Source organism: Oncorhynchus clarkii, chromosome 2, assembly GCF_045791955.1.
Source record: "Oncorhynchus clarkii lewisi isolate Uvic-CL-2024 chromosome 2, UVic_Ocla_1.0, whole genome shotgun sequence".
NCBI classification, from domain to species: domain Eukaryota; kingdom Metazoa; phylum Chordata; class Actinopteri; order Salmoniformes; family Salmonidae; genus Oncorhynchus; species Oncorhynchus clarkii.
Genome location: NC_092148.1, coordinates 51276269 through 51300845, shown reverse-complemented (window position 1 = coordinate 51300845; position 24577 = coordinate 51276269). Strand labels below are relative to the sequence as shown.

Here is a 24577-nt window from a genome sequence, read left to right as displayed (position 1 = left end):
CTTGAGAGACAATAAGTATTCAACCCCTTTGTTATGGCAAGCCTAACTTAGTTCGGGAGTAAAAATGTGCTTAACTAGTCACAGAATAAGTTGAACATGATTTTTGAATGACTACCTCATCTCTGTACTCCAGATAACAATTATATAATGTAAGGTCCCTCAGTCGAGAAGGGAATTTCAAACACAGATTCAACCACAAAGACCAGGGAGGTCTTCAAATGCCTCACAAAGGGGACCTAATGGTAGATTGAAAAAATATATATTAAAAAAACAGACATTGACATTCCCTTTTGAGCATGGTTAAGTTATTAATTACACTATCAATAAATCCAGTCACAGCAAAGATACAGGCGTCCTTCCTAACTCAGTTGCCGTAGAAGATGACAACCGCTCAGGGATGTCACCATGAGGCCAATAGTGACTTTAAAACAGTTCCAGTTTTTTTAGGATAAAAAGAAACGGAATAGAGCTAAGCACAGACCAAATCCTAGAGGAAAACCTGGTTCAGTCTGCTTTCCAACAGACACTGGGAGAGAAATTCATCTTTCAGCAGGACAATAACCTAAAACACAAGGCCAAATCTACACTGGAGTTGCTTACCAAGATGACATTGAATGTTCCTGAGTGGTCTAGTTACAGTTTTGACTTAAATCGGCTTGAAAATCTATGGCAAGACTTGAAAATGGCTGTCTAGTGTCACGAACCGGCTCAAAGCCCGTAACAAAGGGAGACAACGTGGAGATAAGGAGTAACAAAAATATATATTTATTAACTAAAGCAACTAAGGAAAATATACAATGGTGTGTGTAATCAGTAATCAGTAGTGTAAGTGAGTGTTTTGCATGCATGAATGTGATATTGCAGGGTGTTGAAAGGTGCCAAAACAAACAAACGGCCGGCCGGCCACCAAGAACCACAACACAATCTACAAAGGTGTCTGCATGGAGAGAGTCTCCCCCATGAATGTGGAAGAGGTCTATTTATCCTGGGAGACACCTGGCCCAGGTGTTTCCCATGAAGCTGACGACCCTCTCAACTCTGCCCACCGGCATCCTAATAAGGAAACAAGAACAAAGACAGAATACGGCAGAAAGAGTGGGAGGGTCGTCACACTAGCAATGATCAATTGAATAATTTTTTGTAAATATTGTACAATCCAGGTGTGGAAATCTCTTAGAGACTTACCCAGAAAGACTCCCAGCTGTAATCCTTGATGATTCTAACATTTATTGATAAATCTGCAAAAATGTATGAAAATATGTTTTCACTGTCTTTGTGGGGTATTGTGTGTAAAATCTATAACACAACAAAATGTGGAATAAGTCAAGGGGTATGAATACTTTCTGAAGGCACTGTACTCTTCAAGCCAGGGATGGGGTCAATTCCCCCCAAAATTCCTGTCAATTCGGGAAACTAAACCAAATTCGAATCCCACATTTTCCTAATTGAAAAGCATTGAAGGGAATTGGAATTTCAGTGTAGTTCCTGAATTGACAGGAATTCAAAAGGAATTGACTAACTGTGTGTGGTTTCCTCTCTTGTAGGCCTGGCAGTAGGGTTGGATCCTCAGGGTTATGGTAACCCAGACTTCTGTTGGCTCTCTGTCCACGACACACTCATCTGGAGCATCGCTGGGCCCATCGCTATCATAGTACTGGTGAGTGTGTGTTTCTGCCACTCTTTATTTGTTGTACTATACTGTATTGGTTATGGCTGTTATTCATCTCCATCTCATGTATCTCCCTTAGGTCAACATTACTTTATTCTTCCTGGCCGCCAAGGCCTCGTGCGGAAAAAGACAGTGGACATTTGAGAAGTCTGGAGCAATGTGAGTACTTCGAAACAGGATAGGGAAAAGGGAAATAGTTGGCACAACGTGTCGGCTGGATTCCATTAAAAAATAACACCCTCTCCTCTCCAGCTGTTCTCTACGCATAGCCTTCGTCCTCCTGTTGCTCATCAGTGCTACCTGGCTCCTGGGCCTCATGGCAGTCAATAGTGATGTACTCTCCTTCCACTACCTCTTTGCCATCTTCAGCTGCCTCCAGGTATTTGTCTTTTTGCCTTGTCATAAAAAAGTACTTCAAAATCCCTGAAATACATTGGCTCTGTTTATCTGACATGCAATTCTCTCGCTCTTGCGCTCTCTTTTGCGCTCTCTCTCTCTCTTGCGCTCTCTCTCGCGCTCTCGCTCTCTCTCTCTCTCTCTCTCTCTCTCTCTCTCTCTCTCTCGCGCTCTCTCTCTCTCTCTCTCTTGCGCTCTCTCTCTCTCTCTCTCTCTCTCTCTCAGGGTGTGTGCATCTTCTTCTTCCTCTGTATTTTCAACAAGGAGGTGAGGATCAACCTGAAGAACGTCCTGACAGGGAAAAAGTCCATCGTGGAAGATTCTACTGCCACCCGCACCACTTTACTCACGGTATGTACACATCAGTCAATATCTAAGTGTACTAAACCTGTCTACATTCAAATCCCCTAGAGTCGATAATTGAATTAGCATAATACAAATTTCCCTAATACCGAAAGGTGAGACTTCCATGAAAACAGACCGGTCGGTTGTTTTTCTCTAGGACGCCCACAAGCCTCACAAGACTCGTCTGAAGGTAGCCCAGTATCAGTTTGAAAAATGATTGGAAGCATACACTGAGTGTACAAAACATTAAGAAAACCTGATCTTGCCATGACATAGAAATGATCAGGTGAATCCAATTTGAAGCTATGGTCCCTTATTGATGTCACTTTCAATCAGTGTAGATGAAGGGTAGCACGTTAAAGAAGGATTTTTATGCCTTGGGACAATTGAGAAATGGATTGTGAATGTGTGCCTTTCAGAGGGTGAATGGTCAAGACAAGATTTAAGTGCCTTTTGAATGGGGTATGTTACAGGAGTAGGTGTCAGGCGCACCGGTTTGTTTCAAGAACTGCAACCCTGGTGTGTTTTTCACACTCAACAACAGTTTCCTGTGTGTCTCAAGAATGGTCCACCACCCAATGGACATCCAGCCAACTTGACAGAACTGTGGGAAGAATTGGAGTCAACATGGGCCAGCATCCCTGTGGAACGCTTTCGAACACCTTGTATGGTCCTTCCCCCGATGAATTGAGGCTTTTCTCAGGGCAACCATTTTTTTGATGATCATTCTTTCATACTTACAGGGGTCCTACATTTCTAAATGGTATGACCTTGGTGTGACCTTCTTAAAACAATGCCATATGTTAGCTCAGTAGAAACCCAGCCACGGACCCTTTGATCTTATGGGGATAAATACTAGATATTCAACATAAAGGGGATCACATAAACATTACCTGATGCTGCTGATGGTGACGATTCAACCCACATTCTACCTCTTTGATGCCCCCAGCGTTCTTTAAACGGTAAGTACTCGTTCACGGAGGAGGACGGTTTGTACCGCACGGCCATTGGAGAGTCCACTGCCTCCCTGGAAAGCACGGTCAGATCAGCCCACAGCCTCAGCAGCAGCCAGGCCAGGTAACTCACTGGGTGGCAGTTGGGTTGTACTGAAACTGGGTTTTAATTAGGGTTGCAAAACTCCAGTAACCTTCCCATATTCCCAGCTTTCTAAGAAAGCCCTATTGGAGGATTCTGGATTTCCTGCTTATTCCCCCCTGATTCCAGGAATGTTCCAACCAGTATTTCGGGAAAACCTGGGAATTTTGGGAAGGTTACCAGAATGTTGCAACCCTAGTTCGACTGGAACAAAATTGTTGTTCATGTTCAAATTATTATTTCTGTACTCATCATGTTTCTTTCTTCCTACAGGAATGGCTCGGAGCAAAAGCATACTACATCCTCCCGCTCAGCCAAAAAGAGTTACAGTGGGGAGGGAGACTCCTCCATCTTCATCCGCAAGCGTTCCAAGAAAGATAGTACGAGTCTTATGCACAAACTGCATGTCATCTGTTTTTAGTCTGATCCCGATACTTGTCATGCCATTGGCTGCTTGGGCCTACATTTCAGATGTCCGATAGTAAGTAATAGCTTGTGTGTTTCCATGGTGACAGATTCGGACTCGGACAGCGAGCTCTCGGTGGATGAGCACAGTAGCTCCTACGCCTCGTCCCACTCCTCAGACAGTGATAATGACAGAGGGAGCCGCAAACATAGGTGGAACAACGAGAGACCGCCCCAGCACAGTACACCCAAAGGTAACGGGACTCAAGTTCAAACACACGCACGCACGCACACACACACACACACACACACACACACACACACACACACACACACACACACACAAATGGATTTCAATATGACATAAAATCTCAGATTCATTTTTAGGCGAATCTCATATAAACTGTTTATTTTGATACTTTTGTAGTGGATACGTCGGCCAATCACATGAAACCTCACCGGCCAGTTGAGCCGCCGACAGTCAGTGAGAGCGAGGAGCCCTGCGGGTTGGAGACGCTGCATATGGAGACCAAGGTCAACGTGAAGCTCCACCAGGACAGAAAAGGCAATGGGGAGTCACCCTCCCAGAACGGTAGCGCCCCTCCCAGCTCACCTGACAGCAACCAGACAGAGAAGAGAAGGGGTGAGAGAGAGAGAGACAGACTCCGATCTGACCATTCAGGCCCTTTATAATTGACCTTTTTCAAGAATGTTCCAAATCAAATGAATTGTGCGACTGAATCCCCATGTCAACGTTCTGTGTTGTGTTTTGCTATCCAAATAAGTTGTGTGTGTGTGTGTGCCTCTGTGTGTGTTTACTTGCATGACTGACTGTGGTCTGTACACTCACCCTTTGTGTGCGCGTGTTTGCATCCTCTGTCAGGCATTCTGAAAAACAAGATCACTTACCCTCCCCCGCTGACTGACAAGAACATGAAGAATCGCCTGCGGGAGAAATTGAGCGACTACAACCCCCCCACCATCTCCCCCAGAACTACCCCAGTCCCTATCCCCCCATCTCCCGTCTCCCCCCGTCTTTGCGCTGTGACCGGGGGAAACCGGGTCCTCATCAAACCCCCACCTCGCCCACCCGTGCCTCCATGCCCTCCGTTGTCTCCACAGGACCTGCGCAACGGGTTTGTCATGACAACGGCGAGGACGACAATGTCGCCATTGGTCAATGGTGTCAACGGGGTTCAATACGCCCAAGACTCAGACTCAGAGTGAGTGGTCACGAGATACTGGCAGCCATGTTGCATGTCTATCAGATATGTTGGATAATATGTCAATCACTTTCTGACTTTAAAAACTCTCTCTGTCTCTCTCAACAGTGGTAGCAACGAAACCTCAATCTGACCTGAAAGGAATTCCAGGTAGACAACCAAGGAAGAAGGGCTACTGCGCTAATACCATATGTGGGATTCAAGGGTCACTATGACCCATTCCAGTAGGCCACATGACCCCTAAACTCATATGAAGATCAGTTGCCTGCCCGCAGACAGTTGCCTGCCCAAGGGAAAAAGGGAAGAAAGTGTTGGACTAAATCCCACAGGACAGCGTGAAACTACATGTCCCAGCATGCAGCAGTGAGTTGGAAAAACAAAACGATGCACTTCACAGCACGGCCACCAAGTGGCACTGTCTGTAGTTATTCAGTGCAGGCGGCATCAGACAGCAGGTTGGGATTGAAGACTTTTCTATCACCAGATGTGCCACGATGTGACGCTGACCTCATGAATCAGTAAGACTAAGTGCCCAGCTGTGTTTGCCCACAGAGGCAGAAACATCAAAAAAAACAAATCAATGCCTTTGGTCTGTGTTATTATCTTGTAGATATTTTTTCTTCTTCTTCTTTGCTACTTGTTTATAGGACAGGAAGAACTAATTTGTACATTGTAAGTGCTATTATTGTAATATGATATTTTTGGGACATCGTGTGTAAGATATGACACTCAACAAGTTTTTTTTACAGATGTTTTATGAATTTGCCACCTTTTAAGGAAGGTGCCCCCAGTTTGAAAATACTCTGCTGATTAATAATGTGATTTTTAAAGTATTCAAACACTCACATAGTAAGTGCAGCTGAACTAAAGCCATCTTAAAGTAGTAATTGTAACATAGCGTTCATCTCTGCATTAGAGTGTAAGGTCTTGTCCATTCCAATGGTATCTAAAATCAAGTTCTGGTCGATGAATGACTTTGAATGAGAACAATGCACTGAAACCTTAATACTTGCATTGCAAGCTCCAGTCAATATCAGAGTAATATGTAGAAATAAATTGCTACTCTAGAACGGTTAGTAGAAGCACTAAAGGTGTGCGCCTTCTGAGTGTTAACTTGGCATGTTGTGTCACTGCAACCCTTCTTTATATTCCCTATCGTTTTATCTTTCCATGTGCGCATCTCCGGAGGTCCTCAAGCCGTGGAGCATTGTGAAAAGGTCAGCCAGTAGCATGTCGGTATTCTGATTTTCAACTCATTAGAAGAGCAAGTTACAGTATTATTTCCAAGAGAACAGTAGTCCTTTTAAGTATCAACAGCGTGCCTTTCTCCCTGCCAGCGCAGAGCATAGTGTCTAAATGCAAGATAACCTCTACGGTCTACTGCAATGATACTTTCATCCCTCAGATCTCCTTCCGCTATTTCACGTTTTATACAGATGAGTCTCTATAAATCTGTTCTCTTTCGAGTACTTGTTTTCCCGATGAATCACACGTGGGGATTCGCTGGAGGTGGAAGAAGAACCAATCACACAACGTCTGTCGGACACAGGTGTGAGCCCTCCCCTCCTTCATAAGGCGCAACTCGCTGGCCACCGGTCAATCTGGTGTCTGAAGGATGCCGACGAGACGCCCGGTGTAAGAACGAGAAGAAGAAAGAGAGGGGACAGGAAATGCGGAGAAGATGGTGGAAACGGAGGTTTTGTTTGAAACTGCTAGTGAGTCGGGTGAAGCTAATAGCACAGAAAGTGAGAATGAGTGGGTGACTGTGGCGAAGAAGATGAGAAGCAAGAGATGTAAAAGTTGTGTAAAATAGGAAATGCCTAGACTAGTTTTTTGTCCGATTGAGGGTTTTAGGTCACCGCTACTTGGGAAATCCTTGTAACGTCTCGAGGAAAATCTGGAATGTGTTAGAGGAACGTGTGGCGTTGGTGAGAGTCACAGGGAGTGGTTGTATTTCGATTTTCTTTGTGTGCCCACGGAACGTGTTTTAAGACTAAAACAGATAGTGGATTTTTGGTAGCAGGGCGCCTACCAAGGGGGTTCTTTCTGCGGTGGAGCAAGAAATAAAGGCAGAGGATATTACCGACGACATCGATGGAGTGGTTGGTGCCCGTCGACTGACCTGTACGGTGGACGGAGAAAAGACATTCACTTCCTCCAGGCTACTGTTCTTTGATGATGAGTCTCTCTCTTCTCATATAAAGTTAGGATTAATGAGATACCTTGTTGTGTCATAAATGTAAACGATTTGGTCACGTGTCAAGTGTGTGCAGAAGGGAAGAGTACCGTATGCCAGGTGAAGTGAAATGCGGCAACTGTGGAGGTGAACATGAGCCCCCGGATTCCTGGAATGCCCCGTTAGGGTGAGGGAGAATGAGGTGTCCAGAGTAAGGAGTGTCCAGCGTGTCTCCTATCTTGAGGATGTGAGAAGAGTGGAAGGAGTGAGTGTCGGGGAAGAAACAGTCGAGCCACCGCCACCAGTGAAGGCTTCTCATCAACCGAGGGATCGTGAAATGTTACATGTTAAAAAGGTGGACTTTGTATTATTTATTGCAATGGTCATAAACGGTACAGCACAAGGCGGAGAAGAAGTCTAGGGAAATTGGAATCATTGTGAATGCAGCTGAACGTTCTTGGGGGTCTTCGGGAAATCCGTCCCACCTTCGCAGGCCCCAGAGCCTGTGCAGGGTTGTATTTTGGAGTGGACTGTTTTTGAAGAAGTGGGATGGGTTTTTGTTAGTTGGCGTGTTTCATTTTGTATTTTGTATGGTGTCGTTTTCCCCCTTTCCCGCAATGTTTTTTTCTAGTTTCTTATTCAATACCCCATCCAGCAGGTGGCGGTAATGCACCATTAACAATTGGTGCCAACCGCCGTTAAACCCCATCGAATAAGAACAACACTGGTCATTCTCACCTCTCTTCCTTGCAGAAGAATTACTACGGGCTCCTGAAGCTCTCCCTCAGCACAACTAGAATCCTGTCTTTCTACCTAATCGTTCTCGCGACGTCACCGCTGCTGAACATAGTGCCTCAGCTCCTGTCGATCGTGTTTTTGTTTTTTTTCCTGACTCCATTTCTGCCTCTGTTTTTCCCTGCCTCCCTTTGGATAGTGGAGGCTTTTATATTTACTGATAATAGCAAGTGGGGTTACAGCCCACTGAGGGCTGATTTTTACCACAGAGAGGTATTGGCTACCTCTTGGGAACTTTTCACAGACATCTCATTTTGTAGGAGATCTGCAATGCGACATGTCGGGCCGCCCCTCATATGTTTATGAGGTTTTACTGAATGGAATCGCTGCACCTTCGTTAGCGCATTCTATCCTCAGTGTCGGAGCCTCTGCGGGGTAATGCAGTTGGGATTACCCTGGGTTCTGGGAGAGCCTCTCTGAGATATGGGAGTTGGCAAAGATTCCCCACATGTGATACGTCAACATCAGTATTTGAAAGAGAACTTAAGGTTACTTTTGTAACCACGGGTTCTCTGATAATGAGTGAGACATATCACCGCATTTCTCTGCTCGCGAGGAATCGAGGCATGCTTGAGATTGACCAGAGGGCGGGGGCGAGTAGCGCCTTAAAAGGAGGGAGGGCTCATCTCATTCGCCACTTGACCTGTCTGCCTCCTGTGATTAGTTCTTCATAGTGAACCGCCTTCAGCGAATCCCCATATGTGATACGTCTCACTCATATAATCAGAGAACCGAGGTAACGAAAGTGACCTTTAAGATATTGTTTCACAGACACTGGAATCATTATTGTAATATGCATTTTTTTGTGTGTGTGAAAAGACACTGGAAATTAGACTTTAGGAACAGTAAAATAAACCACATTTGGATTTTTGTATTATTGTTTAGTGTTTTATGTATTCCTTGGGTCAATAAGAATGGTTAGGTTTATGACATATTTGCATGTTTTCAGTATGGCCTGTCAAGGGGTTTGGCTAAAGGGTAAAATAGATATATGCAAGAGTTTTTTTTATTTTTATATATATTTTATTCAATAGCTTCTCTTCTTTACATTAGTAACGCAATATCTAGTAACAGGACTCATTGATACGCCTCATGCTCATGGACCTCATGCCCATAGAGCCCATGCTCATCTGATTGAAGTTTCTGTACTCTCCAGGCCTCATGTACATCATCCTGCCTCTGTACTGGGGCTGCTCGTACATGAGCCAGTGGCCGTCCATCACGTTGCAGGACATGCAGTTGTTCATGCGGTACCGACCCATGATGTCGTCACAGTCGTCCATCATCTCGTGCATCTGACCTCCGAAGTTCTCCCTCTCGTAGATCCTCATCCTGTAAGATCCTCTGTGCTGTAACGTGACGAAACGACATGTTTTACTGAGAAATCTGCTCAGGAACTTCCCGACAGAAATGGGTAACGCAGCGTCGTAGATTGTAGACGTATCGAGGGAATGGACACAGGTGTACGTTTCTCTGAAATCAACGGCATAAAATGCTACAAACAAAATGTTATTGGGTTTACCATGGGGATCATGCGGCAGGACCTGATGTCGTTCATTCCCATCATGCGCTGGTAGTCAGAGTACTCTCCCCTCTTCATGAACCACTGGCTTCCCATGTAGTTGGGGCGGTCGTAGACCATGAAGCAGCCGCTCTCAACCCTGCAGGACTGGCAGCGGCTCAGGTTAGGAGGACATGTCAGGGCAGTCGCTCATGCACTCATAGGAACGACCCTGGAAGTTCCTGTCCTCGTAGAAGGTGATCTGAAAATAAGCAGGAATCCTTTTTATGAACCATTCAAACGTACAAAAAAAAAAGCATTTGCTACGTTCTGGGCCCTGCCCAATCCCGCTAGTAATCAGGTTTCTGCAATTATGGTTGCCTTGTGCTCTGACACTAGAGTACAAGACAGCTCTTAGTCTAACAATCTAGGAAAATGTATATTTATATATGCACGAAAATATACTTTGCTGTTCATGTTCATGCCGGTGGAGGTCATTTTGTCTCTCTGTGCTGCTGCTGCTGCTGCTGCTCTTGATGTGGAACTGATATCCTACCTGTTTAAAACCTTTCTTTTTATACCTGTGGCCACATTGTACTAACCCCTGACTCGGCAACATGGCCTAGAGGCCCCCAGAGCACTGAGGTTTGTCTAGGGACATGGCTCCATCAAAATAACTTTAAAAAGCTGTTTCTCTCTGAACAAAGTAACAATGACCCTTTGTGAAAGGCTCAACAATAAACAGTCCTCCCCTCATCCCGTTTTCAGCCGACGATCATGAGGCATTTGCAAAATGATAACTTTCTAGTGCTTACCTCAAAGAATTCAACGCAGACTAACTACCGTGTTTGCCAAATGATACAGTTTGTTGCTCGTTTTCAATGAACCTTTAACTGAAGTATTTGACCCCAGTTAGTGTGGCCTAATTGAACAAAAGCTTGGGCCGTTGTCTCAGTCAACGCCATGGACATGGTGGGCATATGGTGGAACAGAGAAGCTGACACTTGTAGAGAGAAAAGAGTGCAACATCTTTAATCCCAGGATGGACAGACGGAAGGATACAAATAGAACCCCTCAACCTTTTCGTCCTCTGCATTGTACCAGCGAGCGTCACATAGTGTATCACACCGTAATTGTAACACAATTCCTACACCACTCCATAAAACGTCCTAAAACTCTGAGGAAGAGTATTTGCGGAGTCAGCCATGTGCATTGTGGCACAAAGACAGTACAACAGTATCAGGAGAGTGTCTTTAAATTCAACCACAGCGGATCTGTAAATCTATGACCTATATCCAGAAACATCCCTTATTCCCAAGCCATTCATAGATATTTGTGTCGTTTTGACCAGAAGAATCCACCAAGCATATCACTATCGGAAAAGCTAGGTAGAGCCACTACCATGTTGCTTTTACCAATCCAATTCTTTCTGATCTAGGGAGTAGAGGTTGTTTCTGGACAGGGCCCATGAATTCATGTGTATATATATAACCACATATTTCCAAAAAGTGCAAATTGCCTCATGGAAAACTGCCGCCCCAATGACTGCAAACCTTCTCCTGCTCCTATGATAGAAACATCACCAATAGACATTAAGCAAAGCATTACACGAGCCCCTTTCTATAGAACATACAGTAGGTCAACAACAAGCAGTAGGGGAGCATTTCATAATGCGTATCCCATGAGTCTTTGAGGGTGAGAGATGAGCTGAGTTTACAGACTGAAGTTTTGTGAATGGTGATTTCGTATTTGAATGGTGATTTCGTATTGCACAAAGTGGGTTTCAACAGTCAGGAGGGCCACAGGCTCCCACAGTGGTTTCTCAATCACTTCTCATGATCACCTCAAGAATATGTAGACCAGCCTTAGACAGCTATAGGAGAATTTAAAAAGCTACAGTGTAAAAACGTAAATGCATCCAGTGCTTTACGCAGAACAGCGTTTAAAAACACAAAAGGTTCTCACGAAACTCCTCGTTTTAAACTCGTTGAGATATCCAAATTCTCTGGAGTGAAAGTGTAACATTTGACTTCACGTATCTAATACTAAATCATATTTGTATAGGCCTATTGCCAGGAGTAGTTCTCTTCTCCTCCTCTAAAACAGTGTATTGTGCTTGTCCAGACATTGTACATAAAGAAAAATATAATTGCACCACCTAGTGGAAACTCTTGGGAGAGCACGTCAAGGCTCAGAAGAGAGGAGAGTTTATTTTTTTTTTAAATGGTTGTATAATTGTTATGTTGGGTGCTAATCCCTACCTAAAGATGGAGATATCTGGCAAACACAACATTGGGCCCATTTAACAATACACAGGATCTGCATTTAATTTGATATTAATATACATATATATATCTTTGTATTCATTTACATCTCACACAGTATAACCACACATCCTTTCACATATATTACCTGAGCAAGTATTCTTAACATATTGGCAATACTACAACAATCACAATAAGAGAGCAAGCAGACATTCAAAGTATCAGCAATATAAAAAATATGGAAATATAAGAATGACATCTCTAAAATATAATTGTACACATTCCATTGTTGGTCTTTGGATGAAAATTGTGCGTCTGTTCCTCTGAACAGTTACCTCCCTTGTTATTGTTCCTACTTCCACAACGTGTTTACCAAATAAATACTACGAAAAAACTAGATCAATAAATACAGTGTGTCTATGAAAAAAACGGTCCCTTTTCTAAGCTCGTCTCTACAGGCCTGTCTGGCTGATACTGGAGGAGGGGAGTGGAGGACGACTGGGGAGGAATAGAGAGAGGAACGAGTGGACCAGAGGCCTACGCGTGGTGGTAGCCATTCTTTGATGTATCCTTCCTGGGTTCTACGTTCTCGTAGATGGTGAGCGCAGCCGTGTTCTGGTAGATTAAATCCACGTTGGTTCCAGTTCTGGATCGGATGATGTCCATGGCACACTGGTTTAGAAACACATACTGCTCCTGTAAGACAATAACACAATGTACTACAATTAGGATGAAGCCAACTTGACCGTTCAGATGTCAATACATTTTTCACCTAGTGACCACATAAGCAGGCGGAGCATAACTTCCACTTTTAACCACAGTGACGTATTGTACAGTGGGCCTGTATTAAACCCAGAAACATGCTGAAATGTAGACCGGTGTGGGCAGTGACTGACCTCTGTCTGCACCATGAGGGGCCGGTGCATGCGCAGGTCGTGGATGGTGCCGTACACGTCCACCATACTCTCCCTCTCTATCTGGAAGATCAGCCGGTCGATGGCTATGAAGGTGCCTGTCCGTCCCACACCCGCGCTGAGTGGAGAGAGAGAGAGAGAGAGAGAGGAGAGAGAGCGAGCAAGAGGGAGAGAGAGGAGAGAGCGCAAGAGGGAGGAGAGAGAGAGAACGCAAGAGGGAGAGAGAGGAGAGAGCGCAAGAGGGAGAGAGAGGAGAGAGCGCAAGAGTGAGGAGAGAGAGAAGGAGAGAGAGAGAGCAAGCGAAAAGGAGAGAGAGGAGAGAGAGAGAGAGAGAGAGCGGAGAGAGAACTAATGTTAATTTACTTTTTAAACCAATAACGCTTCTTTAGGTTAACTAAGATAAACAGTGTGTGTGTGTGTACGTACCTGCAGTGGACGACGGTGGGGGAGTGGCGTGAGTACTGGTCCATGTGTTCTCGGACCAGGTGTCTGAAGTTGATGAGCAGCTCGGTGGTCTCGGGGACGCCGTGGTCCGGCCAGGCTGTGAAGTGGAAGTGACGTACTGAGCGTGTCTCAACCGTCTTCACCTGTCAGCCAATCACAAATACAGGGACACTTACCGATAAGCACTAAGGAATGCATGACATGTAATGAATGACCCCTTCCAGGATCTGATTAACAGAGTAGTAGTTGAATCAGAAAACATCTGCTAAAATTCATTTTTTTGTATTTTTTAAATGTAACTAGGCAAGTCAGTTATATACAATGACGATCTACACCGGCCAGACCTGGACGACGCTGGGCCAATTGTGCGCCGCCCTATGGGACTCGCAATTACGTCTGGATGTGATACAGCCTGGAAATCGAACCAGGGACTGTAGTGACACCTCTAGCACTGAGATGCAGTGCCTTAGACTGCTGCGCCACTCGCCATATGTTTGATGTGTTTGATACCGTTCCATTTATTCCATTCCAGCCATAACAAGGAGCCTGTCCTCCTATAGCTCTTCGCACCAGCCTCCTCTGTTATCACAGCAACTTACATTTTTTACGTCAAAGTCCCTGATGGTCCAGTCTTCTAGGGGGATCTCAGAGGTGGTTGTCACAGTGATATTCTCAAAGTGCTTGGTCTCAGATGGATAGTATTCCTCACATTTGACCTTAGCGGAGAGAGGTGGGTGGGTGAGAGACAGGTGTGCTGTTATGAATTGTGGTAGCTTAGTGTGAGGACATGTGGGTCAGGACTTATTTCCATAGAGTTAGATAGAGGACTGATCTTTGTATCTGTGCCATTAAGGCATCTGTGACAGCATGGGCAGTGCCATTGAGGCTATCCCCATGTTAAAGTAGTACATTTTCTTATTTTTTTGTGTTTGAAAAAAGCGCAACACTAATATTGGTGATTTACCTCTTCCTGCGAGTCCTAAACCAAATTGTGTGTGTCATTAATTTATTGTGGTCACTAGATGATAGTGATATTTTGCTTAAAGCCATTTACTAACCAAAGGCAACCCAATTTTGAAGAAAACAACAATGCTCTCTGTTTTTTCATCTAGTTGTTCAGTACAGTTCCACACATATTTTTTTTTCGTACTGAAAGCAGCCCTTGATAATTGATGATTGCACAGGTGTGTGGGTTTGGCACTTAGTGAAAGAGAGGTGGACAGGTTAGCCTTTCGGACTGGTGGCCTGCCAGTGTTTGTTAGTGTAAATACTCTTGTTTGGGCATGCCTTTTGCCATTTCTGTGTAAATATTTTCATTTTGGTCACCGATCCGGCCCTGAATCGGGTAGTGTGCTGTTGTGTGTGTGTGTGTGTGTGTTAGAATTGTTTTTATTCAACCAGGAAATTCCCATTGAGACACCATACCTGTCCGAGAAGGCAACAGCAGTCAGTACAACATTACAAAGTATAAAACGTACAGTACAATCAACACAGCAACACGTCATCAAGCCGATCTGAGCCCGATTTCCCAAAAGCATCTCAAGGCTCTGTTCATCATTAGAACCATAGGTTGTATATGAACACATGCAGTACCAATATAGTTGTCTGCACATGTAAAGCAAGGTCCAGCCCACCATTTGATACAAGGTGCAATGGTGGGTGAGCGACTTGGCATTTGTGACAAAGCGCAAAGATGCGTGCTAGACTGAGTCTCTGTAGCAACGAGGAGACTGCATGCATGTACACCATAATCAATTACTGAAAGAAACATGGCTTAAACAAGCTTCTGTCTGGCCTCAAAACGGAAAACAAGCCCTGTTGTAATATATATATATATATATAAAACAAGCCCTGTTGTCAAATATATATATAAATAAAACAAGCCCTGTTGTCAAATATATATATATATATATATATATATAATTCAGCTAAAGCTTCCTCACAAGATTATCCTTGTGAACTTTGTAGACAGCTTCTGGTACCAATGTATTTGTAGGGTGACACCTTTTAAATGGAGGTGCCCCCAGACGTGAAAGGGCTAACCTTCTCTGGCTGAGATCCGGCTACGGTGGAATTCCTACATTTCATTGTTGGTGCATTCAAGACTAGCTCGACACCATATAGAGAGGTCTGCAGTGACTCAAAGGCAGCCTGGAGCGCTTCAACAACCTCAACCAGAGAAGGAGCATTGGAGTAGATGACTATATATTCTGCATACAGACGCAGCATGGCTGGTTTTACATCCCCTTTCCAACACACTAAATGTGTGTGCATGTGCACGCGTACGTGTGCGTGTGTGTGTGTGTGTGTACTCACTCGTCCCTGTTCGTTACAGCGTGTCAACATGACCAGAGTCTGGACGTTCTTCTCCCAGATCATCCTCCAGAACTCGTTGACAGTGCCGGGCAAAGGACCCTGGGCCGCAATAAACTCCTTCCTGGAGTTGTAACCCTGGCAGTGGGGACATATTGACCCAGAACATAAGCATCTACAACAAGCACTATCGAACGTTCGTACATATTTTAATTCCGACTCTGTACATCCTGGTAATGTGAGACGGATGTGATATAAGAGATGAAATACTTCTATAACCTGAAAATAAAGACTTATATCTGAGTGTTAATATAAGTTACAGTGCCATGCAAAAGTATTCATCCACCTTGGCATTTTCCCTATTTTGTTGCATTACAACCTGTATTTTAAATTGATTTCTATTTGGATTTCATGTAATGGACAAACACAAAATAGGCCCAATTGGTGAAGTGATTTTTTTTATTTTTTTTATTAAAAAAATATATTTGTAAAAAAAAATAAAATGGAAAAGTGGTGCGTGCGTATATATTCATCCCCTTTGCTATGAAGCCCCTCAATAAGATCTGATGCAACCAATTACCTTCAGAAGTCACATAATTAGTTAAATAAAGTCCATCTGTGTGCAATCTAAGTGTCACATGATCTCAGTTTATTTACACCAGTTCTGAACGGCCCCAGAGCTGCAAAGCTCCACAGCGGAGATTGGAGTATCTGTCCATTGGACCACTTTAAGCTGTACACTCCACAGAGTTGGGCTTTACGGAAGAGTGGCCAGAAAAAAAGTCATTGCTTAAAGAAAAAAATAAGCAAACACGTTTGGTGTTCACCAAAAAGCATGTGGGAGACTCCCCAAACATATGGAAGAAGGTACTCTGGTCAGATGAGACTAAAATTGAGCTTTTTGGCCATCAAGAAAAACGCTATGTCTGGTGCAAATCCAACACTGCTCATCACCCCGAGAACATCATCCCCACAGTGAAGCATGGTGGTGGCAGCATCATGATGTGGTGATGTTTTTCATCGGCAGGGACTGGGAAACTGGTCCGAATTTAAGGAATGATGGATGGAGCTAAATACAGGGAAATTCTTGAGGCAAACCTGTTTCACTCTTCCTGGGATTTGAGACTGGGACGGAGGTTCACCTTCCAGCAGGACAATGACCCGAAGCATACTGCTAAAGCAACACTCGAGTGGTTTAAGCGGAAACATTTAAATGTCTTGGAATGGTCTAGTCAAAGCCCAGACCTGAATCCAATTGAGAACCGATTGCTGTACAGCAGGGGAACCCATCCAACTTGAAGGAGCTGAAGCAGTTTTTCCTTTAAGAATGGGCAAAAATCCCAGTGGCTAGATGTGCCAAGCTTATAGAGACATACCCCAAGAGACTTGCAGCTGTAATTGCTGCAAAAGGTGGCTCGACAAAGTATTGACTTTGGGGGGGTTTGAATACTTATGCACGCTCAAGTTTTCTGTTTTTTTGTGTTATTTCTTGTTTGTTTCACAATAAAACATATTTTGCATCTTAAAGGTGGTAGGAATGTTGTGTAAATCAAATGATACAAACCCCCCCAAAAATATATTTAAATTCCAGGTTGTAAGGCAACAAAAATAGGAAAAATGCCTAGGGGGGTGAATACTTTTGCAAGCCACTGTATCTAGCTATATCGATCATGCTTTGTGAAATAAGCAGAGCTGAATCAAAGCGGGTCAGAGAAAGCTGATTATGATAGCGGTGATGATGATGGGTCAGTACGCACCGGGATGTAGTTAGAATTTATGTAGTCGTCAAATGGACTTCCATGGATGGACAGTTTCACTCTAGAGGAATCATCTGGGATGTGGGAAAGAGGAGCAATGAGGATTGATAGAACTGAAAGAGAATTCCTGTCACTCTGCCCAGAGACAAAGCATCATGCTCTCAACCACTCTAGTGTAAAGGCTTGCTTGAATAAACAGCTAAGCTATTGATTAAACAAAGGAGTTAGTCTGTATGGAAATGAGGATGGAGGATTAGATATGATAAGCTATGGTAGCTATGGTAAGCAGTGGCAGGGGGACAGGGGTTGTTGTCATGGAGACAGGGGTCATGGTTGACTCACAGGGAAGCACATTGTTGTAGCGGTTCTTAGACTTGTTCTCCATGGCCAAAGCGCTGGTTTTTGCTTGGGCTGTTCCCACTAGCTTTAGGTCCTAGAGGGATAGGGAGACATTAGGAAACCAGGCATATTTACAGAATACAGAACATCAACTGATGCCCGATGGAACATCAAAAATATGAGTATGAACGAATAAATAGATTTCGATTTTACCTCAAACTCCTCAGCGAAACCACAGTTGGAGTCTGCTCTCTGCTTCTTGTAATAAGCCTCATAGTCCTCCACCCTCACAACAACGGTTCTGCTAATAGAGACGCGGGAGACAAGCATTAACACAAACACGAGTGACACCCAGAAACGGTGTGCAACTCTACCTGTTGATTCATTCAATGTGTCAAGTTGTTAAGATGGCGCCGAAGAAGATGGCTGACATTTTACATCCTCGCAACCAATTGTGCTATTTCGTTTGTTTTTTTTTGCGTTGTTTGTAACTTATTTTTTTCACTTAATTTGCAGATAACGTTGCTGCTACCATCTCCTATGACGGAAAATAACTTCTGGACATCAGAAATGAGATTACTCGCCACGAACTGTAAGAAGCTTTTTCGAGAAAGATGTACTGCTCTCCCGGGAACAGGCCCAGATCCCCGTCATTTGCGTGAGGAAAAGAGGCCGCAGATGGGCTGCCTTTTGAGAATCCGTAGGCGAGCAAGTAAACTCCCACTGCCATCAATTCTACTTGCTAACATGCAATCATAGGAAAATAACGATTACACTACCAACAGCACATTAAGAATGAGTCGTGGCTGAACAACGACATGGATAATATAGAGCTGGAGAGATTTTCCATGCACCGGCAGAACAGAGAAGCCATGTCTGGTAAGACGAGGGGTGGGGGTGTGTGTCTTTTTGTTTTAACAGCTGGTGCGCAATATCTAATATTATAGAAGTCTTGAGTTATTATTCTCCTGAGGTAGAGTACCTTATGATAAACTTTAGACCACACAATCTACCAAGAGAGTTCTCATCTATATTATTCATAGCCGTCTATTTACCACCACAGACCGATGCTGGCATTAAGACCGCACTCAACCAACTCTATAAGGCCATAAGCAAATAAGAAAATGCTCACCCAGAAGTGGCGCTCCTAGTGGCAGGAAACATTAATGCAGGCAAACTTAAATCAGTTTTACCATATTTTTACCAGCATGTTACATGTGCAACCAGAGGAAAGACAAACTCTATACCACCTTTACTCCACACACAGAGATGCATACAAAGCTCTCCCCCACCCTCCATTTGGCAAATCTGACCATAATTCTATCCTCCTGATTCCTGTTTGCAAGCAAAAACTAAAGCAGGAAGTACCAGTGACTCGCTCAATACGGAAGTGGTCAGATGACGCAGATGCTACGCTACAGGACTGTTTTGCTAGAACAGACTGGAATATGTTCCGGGACTCATCCAATTGAATTGAGTATACCACCTCAGTCATCGGCTTCACCAATAAGTGCATCGACGACGTCGTCCCAACAGTGTCTGTACATACATATCCCAACCAGAAGCCATGGATTACAGGCAACATCCGCATCGAGCTAAAGGCTAGAGCTGCCACTTTCAAGAAGTGGGACACGAATCAGGATGCCTATAAGAAATCCCGCTATTCCCTCAGACAAACCATCAAACAAGCAAAGCGTCAATACAGGATTCAAATGGAATCCTACTACACCGACTCTGACGCTCGTCGGATGTGGCAGGACTATTACAGACTACAAAGGGATACCCAGACGCGGGCTGCCCAGTGACGCGAGCCTACCAGATGAGCTAAATGCCTTTTATGCTCGCTTCAAGGCAAGCAACACTGAAGCATGCACGAGAGCACCAGCTGTTCTGGATGACAGTGTTTGATAATGCTCTCGGTAGCTGATGAGAGCAAGACCTTTAAACAGGTCAACATTCACAAAGGCGCGGGGCCAGATGGATTACCAGGTCGTGTACTCAAAGCATGCGTGGATCAACTGGCCTGTGTCTTCACCAACATGTTCAACCTCTCCCTGACTGAGTCTGTAATAACTACATGTTTCAAGCAGACCACCATAGCCTCTGATCCCAAGGAAGGGAAGGTAACCTGCCTAAATGATTACAGCGCCGTATCACTCACGTCCGTAGCCATTGAGTGCTTTGAAAGGCTGGTCATGGGTCACATCAACAGCATCCTCCCGGATACCCTAGACCCACTCCAATTCGCATACTGCCCCAACAGATCCACAGATGACGCAATCTCAATCGCACTCCACACTGCCCTTTCCCACCTGGACAAAAGGAACACCTATGTGAGAATGCTGTTCATTGACTACAGCTCAGCGTTCAACACCATAGTGCCCACGAAGCTCATCACTAAGCTAAGGACCCTGGTACTAAACACATCCCTCTGCAACTGGATCCTGGACTTCCTGATGGGCCGCCCCCAGATGGTAAGGGTAGGCAACAACACATCTGCCACGCTGATCCTCAACACTGGGTCCCCTCAGGGGTGTGTACCTGTCCTGTACTGCGTGGCCAAACACGACTCCAACACCATCATTAAGTTTGCTGACAACACTACAGTGGTAGACCTGATCACCGACAACGAGACAGCCTATAGGGACAACAACCTCTCCCTCAATGTGAGTAAGACAAAGGAGCTGATCGTGGACAACAGGAAAAGGCGGGTCGAACATGCCCCCCAATAACATCAACGGGGCTGTAGTGGAGCAGGTCGAGAGGTTCAAGTTCTTTGGTGTTCACATCACCAAGGATCTATCATGGTCCAAACACACCAAGACAGTCGTAAAGAGGGCACAACAAAACCTATTCCCCCTCAGGAGACTGAAAATACTTGGCATGGGTCCCCAGATCCTCAAAATGTTCTACAGCTGCACCATCGAGAGCATCCAGACCGGTTGCATCACCTCCTGGTATGGCAACTGCTCGGCATCTGACCATAAGGCGCTACAGAGGATGGTGCGTACGAGCCAGTACATTACTGGGGCCAAGCTTCCTGCCATCCAGGACCTATATAAGAGGCGGTGTCAGAGGAAAGCCCATAACATTGTCAGAGACTCCAGTCACCCAAGTCATAGATTGTTTTCTCTGCTACCGCATGGCAAGCGGTACTGGAGCGCCAAGTCTAGGACCAAAAGGCTCCTTAACAGCTTCTATCCCCAAGCCATAAGACTGCAGAACAATTAATCAAATGGCCACCGGACTACTACATTGACACCCCCCCCCTCCTTTTGTTTTGTACACTGCTGCTACTCGCTGCTATTATCTATGCATAGTCACTTCACCCCTACCTACAAATGACAAATAACCTATAACCTGTACCCCCGCACACTACCCCTGTATTAGCCTCATTATTGTTATGTCTTTGTGTTCCTATTTATTTATTTTTTTTACATTTGTTTATTTGGTAAATATTTTCTTCACTCTTCTTGAACTGCACTGTTGGTTAAGGGCTTGTAAAGTAAGCATTTACACGATAAGGTCTACACTTGTTGCAATCGGCGCATGTGACAAATACTGATTTGAAGTCTCCTAATAGGTTACCATAAGAGTCGATACTCACACTTTAGCCCTGGGGGGGGGGGAATGCATTCAATTTCAAAGTGAGATGGATCAGAAACAAGTGAAGGATCATCATAAAAACCTCATCGAGTGAATCTGGATGTCTGAAGAGTCCTTCTTGTTTTGTCTGTGAAAACAAAGGCATACAGAAATCATATGGCCATCCAAGAACGTTTCAAAAACTCATCTAAATTATCGAGTGATGATGGCGATCTCTCACCTCCTCCAGTAGATGATGAAGCCGGCAGTAATGATGGAGAGGAGGACAAAAACTCCAAGCGTTACCCCGACAACCACACTGGTGACCCCTACATGAGAATGACCGAAGAGAACGCCGTGTGAACGCCATATATTACGAAGACATCCATCGTGCCTTTCATCATTGTAAGACTTGCTAGAAGTAGTCGCAACAGCTCATAGCTGTGGTGTAAACAGTTAACACAGAGTAAAGGTGCAATAGCTACCTGGGTCCTGAGGGAGGTACAATGAATTTGAGTTAAACAGCGTTATCATGACGAGCGACGAACCGACGTTCAGAAGCCCATTCTGCTCTACCACCATTTCAGTGAATAAAACAATGGCATAACTGTGAAGACAAAATAAAAAATTGCAAAACATTTGACATTTTAGTTCATAGTTTACATCAGTAGTTGATTAGTGCAGGCTGAATTGTAAGTTCCATCCCTTCCACTCATCACACATGCTGCCTGTGTTGTGTTCATACCTGTACTCTCGTTTGGCCATGAGTTGGCCATTGGTATAGCCCTTCCATGAGGTTTTGTCCCCTATGTAAATGTCAATGTTCCCTGCACGTTTCCTCCTCCGGCTGTTGTTAGTGTTGTCTTTGACCGTAGCCAGGTATGCAGAAGTAGAGCCTGCTTCCCAGTCCTGGTAAGTCTTCACTAAGTACTGCGATGAGTTAGACTGATCTACATCTGCAAGTAAAACACCGCACTCACGAGTACGGTAAAGATCACCGATTACGAAAATATAGTCAAATTGTTTGGACCAAGACACAACATATTTTGAGATAAATCATCTTGAATATGTTGACTCAGAATTCTCGCAGTTAAATTAACCCAAGTGTATACTTTGCATGTCTTTTTTTATACCCAAAACCAAAACTGGCCAATCTACAAATCAATCATAAACCAATCTTAACCAATACGAGAATAAAGGGGACCCACTGTTGATGTCTGAGGTCACCAACACGCCATAGTGTTTGATTGGTCCATTGGTGCTGTCCAGGAGGCTGGGGGTCAGCTGCACAGAGAAGGAGTTGTGATCCTTCGCTGTGACACTGACTAGGGACTCGAAGTCGGCTGGGATAGGAGGGACTGGAGAAATGGAAGAGAGGAGGAAGAAAATGGGACATCAATTCTTACAGTGTTTCTAGTTACATCTTGAAAGGATTGTGTTTACGAGCTTACATATTACTTCAATACATATGTAGGATCTTCATTTGATCACCCTCTCGCCGGGAGAACTTTCCTGCAATGCAGAACATTTGAAACTTGAAGTATACACTGAGTATACAAAACGTGCTCTTTCCATGACATAGACTGACCAGGTGAATCCAGGGGAAAGCTATGACCCCTGATTGATGTCACTTGTTAAATCCACTTTAATCCGTGTAGATGAAGCAGACGAGACAGGTTAAATAAGGATTTCTAAGCCTTGAGACAAATGAGACATGGATTGTGTGTGTGTTCCATTCAGAGGGTGAATAGGCAAGGCAAAAGATTGAAGTGCCTTTGAACGGAGTATGGTAGTAGGTGCCATGCGCAGCAGTTTGTGTCAAGAACTGCAATGCTGCTGGGTTTTTCACACGCAACAGTTTCCCGTGTGGGTCAAGAATGGTCCATGGACATCCAGTCGACTTGACAACTGTGGGAAGCATTAGAGTCCACATGGGCCAGCATCCCTGTGGAACACTTTGGATACCTTGTAGAGTCCATTCCCTGACAAATTTAGGCAGTTCTGAGGGCAAAAAAAGGCTTCTGAAGTATTACATTTCCCTTTAAAATCTGATTTTCCATTACAAATAAATATATCAACCCCTACAAAAATGTCCATTAATTATAATTCACACAATTCACATTTCCTGTTGCTGCAGGACTATTTTCCTGCCGTAAGAAAACTGGCTCAAATTTAAGACCCGACATCTGTACATGGGCAACACATACTGTACAGGTAAAGAGCAGGTAAAGAGCACATAACATTGTAATTGTACAATGTAATTGTATGAGAAGCATACTGTACATTTTCAAATTGTGAGGGTAATTAAGTTGTTCCATCATATTCCACCCAATGTGCGCCTACATTGCAATTGAACTATGTCTCTGTCACATACCAGTAATGCCAGTCTTGCAGGTGAGGCTTTGGACGGTGCTGGTTTTCCCACAGCCCAGAGTGGTCACGGTCAGGGTGTAGTCTGTATAGTGCTTCAGGTCAGGGACTGTGTGACCACAGGCTGGGTTACAGTCACCAATTGTCTTATTGTGTACCTAAACCAATCGATCAGCCAGTCAGTCAATCAATAATTGTTTTGTTTCCGTGAACAATATTTACTGTAATGTTTGAGAAATGCATTGTGTAGCAATTGAGAAATACATTGCACCTGGCCCTGAGGGAGTTGGATGGTTTCCTTAGCAGTGATCTGAAAGCCCTGGTGCAGTCCTTTGGGTTTGGTCCAGGACAGACTCAGCTTGGCGTTGGGGTCATTAGGAGAGGCACACTTCAAGTTGGACACAGGGCTGGCGTCTACGGCACAGTGAGGGAGAGAAAGAGGTTTTCAGATTTCAGTTATGATTTTATTACCAGAAAAGAAAATGTGCAGACCATGGCTGAAAAATACAATTTACAAGAGATCAAAACTCAGTTCAAAAATGTCATATAACATATATAAAACAGTCTGTAGATGCTAGTAACGGTAGTACATCCTTTATAAATCCCTATATGCATTCTTAACGCATCTCACACCGGTGGTACAGTATGGTAGTCTACAGGTGAAAACGTGCTATGATCTTACTGGTGCAGCTGGAGGTTGAGACTGGAGCTCCTTCTGTGCCGTCATCTGTCTGTGTCGTTACGGTGAAGTTATACGGACTACCGGGGACCAATCCATTGACGGGCAGGTTTTCCACGGCTGTGGTTCTATTACTGATGATTAACCCAGTGGAGTTTGTCCAGGTCACTCTGTAGCTGTAGCCTGGCTTGTGACCTACAGGCGTTGACCAGGTCAATATTAGGTTCACCTCGGCTGTCACTGCACGCAGGGACTGGACACTCTCTGGTCCTTGGGGGAATCCAATCAAAGATGACATAGAGGAGGT

At 44.4% G+C, this 24577-nt stretch overlaps 2 protein-coding genes and 1 pseudogene across 5 annotated transcripts in view; 1 reads left to right on the top strand and 2 right to left on the bottom strand.

Annotated features, from left to right (window-relative positions):
* The window catches only part of LOC139369548 (cadherin EGF LAG seven-pass G-type receptor 1-like), an 83453-nt gene extending 74515 nt beyond the window's left edge, over positions 1–8938 (top strand). Inside the window, exons 26-35 of the mRNA XM_071108797.1 lie at positions 1545–1657; positions 1749–1828; positions 1922–2048; positions 2291–2416; positions 3360–3487; positions 3779–3885; positions 4021–4164; positions 4338–4553; positions 4794–5133; positions 5242–8938. Coding sequence (XP_070964898.1) covers positions 1545–1657; positions 1749–1828; positions 1922–2048; positions 2291–2416; positions 3360–3487; positions 3779–3885; positions 4021–4164; positions 4338–4553; positions 4794–5133; positions 5242–5266 — 1406 coding nt within the window. The 3' untranslated portion in view covers positions 5267–8938. The remainder of the gene's footprint in view (positions 1–1544; positions 1658–1748; positions 1829–1921; positions 2049–2290; positions 2417–3359; positions 3488–3778; positions 3886–4020; positions 4165–4337; positions 4554–4793; positions 5134–5241) is intronic.
* A 172-nt stretch (positions 8939–9110) lies between these two features.
* Positions 9111–10103, bottom strand: LOC139369540 (gamma-crystallin M2-like; annotated as a pseudogene).
* A 518-nt stretch (positions 10104–10621) lies between these two features.
* LOC139369511 (protein tyrosine phosphatase receptor type Ja) overlaps positions 10622–24577 on the bottom strand; it is a 66711-nt gene continuing 52755 nt past the window's right edge. For 3 of the 4 annotated variants that reach the window (XM_071108757.1, XM_071108763.1, XM_071108777.1), the window contains 16 exons: positions 24274–24540; positions 23863–24005; positions 23596–23749; positions 22430–22579; positions 21967–22177; positions 21707–21828; positions 21463–21550; positions 21325–21369; positions 17850–17940; positions 17640–17730; positions 17298–17371; positions 15544–15678; positions 13827–13943; positions 13210–13370; positions 12766–12901; positions 10622–12565 (listed from right to left, as the gene is read on the bottom strand). In XM_071108757.1, the coding sequence (XP_070964858.1) occupies positions 12407–12565; positions 12766–12901; positions 13210–13370; positions 13827–13943; positions 15544–15678; positions 17298–17371; positions 17640–17730; positions 17850–17940; positions 21325–21369; positions 21463–21550; positions 21707–21828; positions 21967–22177; positions 22430–22579; positions 23596–23749; positions 23863–24005; positions 24274–24540 (2144 nt within the window). In that variant the 3' untranslated portion in view covers positions 10622–12406. The remainder of the gene's footprint in view (positions 12566–12765; positions 12902–13209; positions 13371–13826; positions 13944–15543; positions 15679–17297; positions 17372–17639; positions 17731–17849; positions 17941–21324; positions 21370–21462; positions 21551–21706; positions 21829–21966; positions 22178–22429; positions 22580–23595; positions 23750–23862; positions 24006–24273; positions 24541–24577) is intronic. The other variant, XM_071108770.1, reaches the window with a different exon arrangement.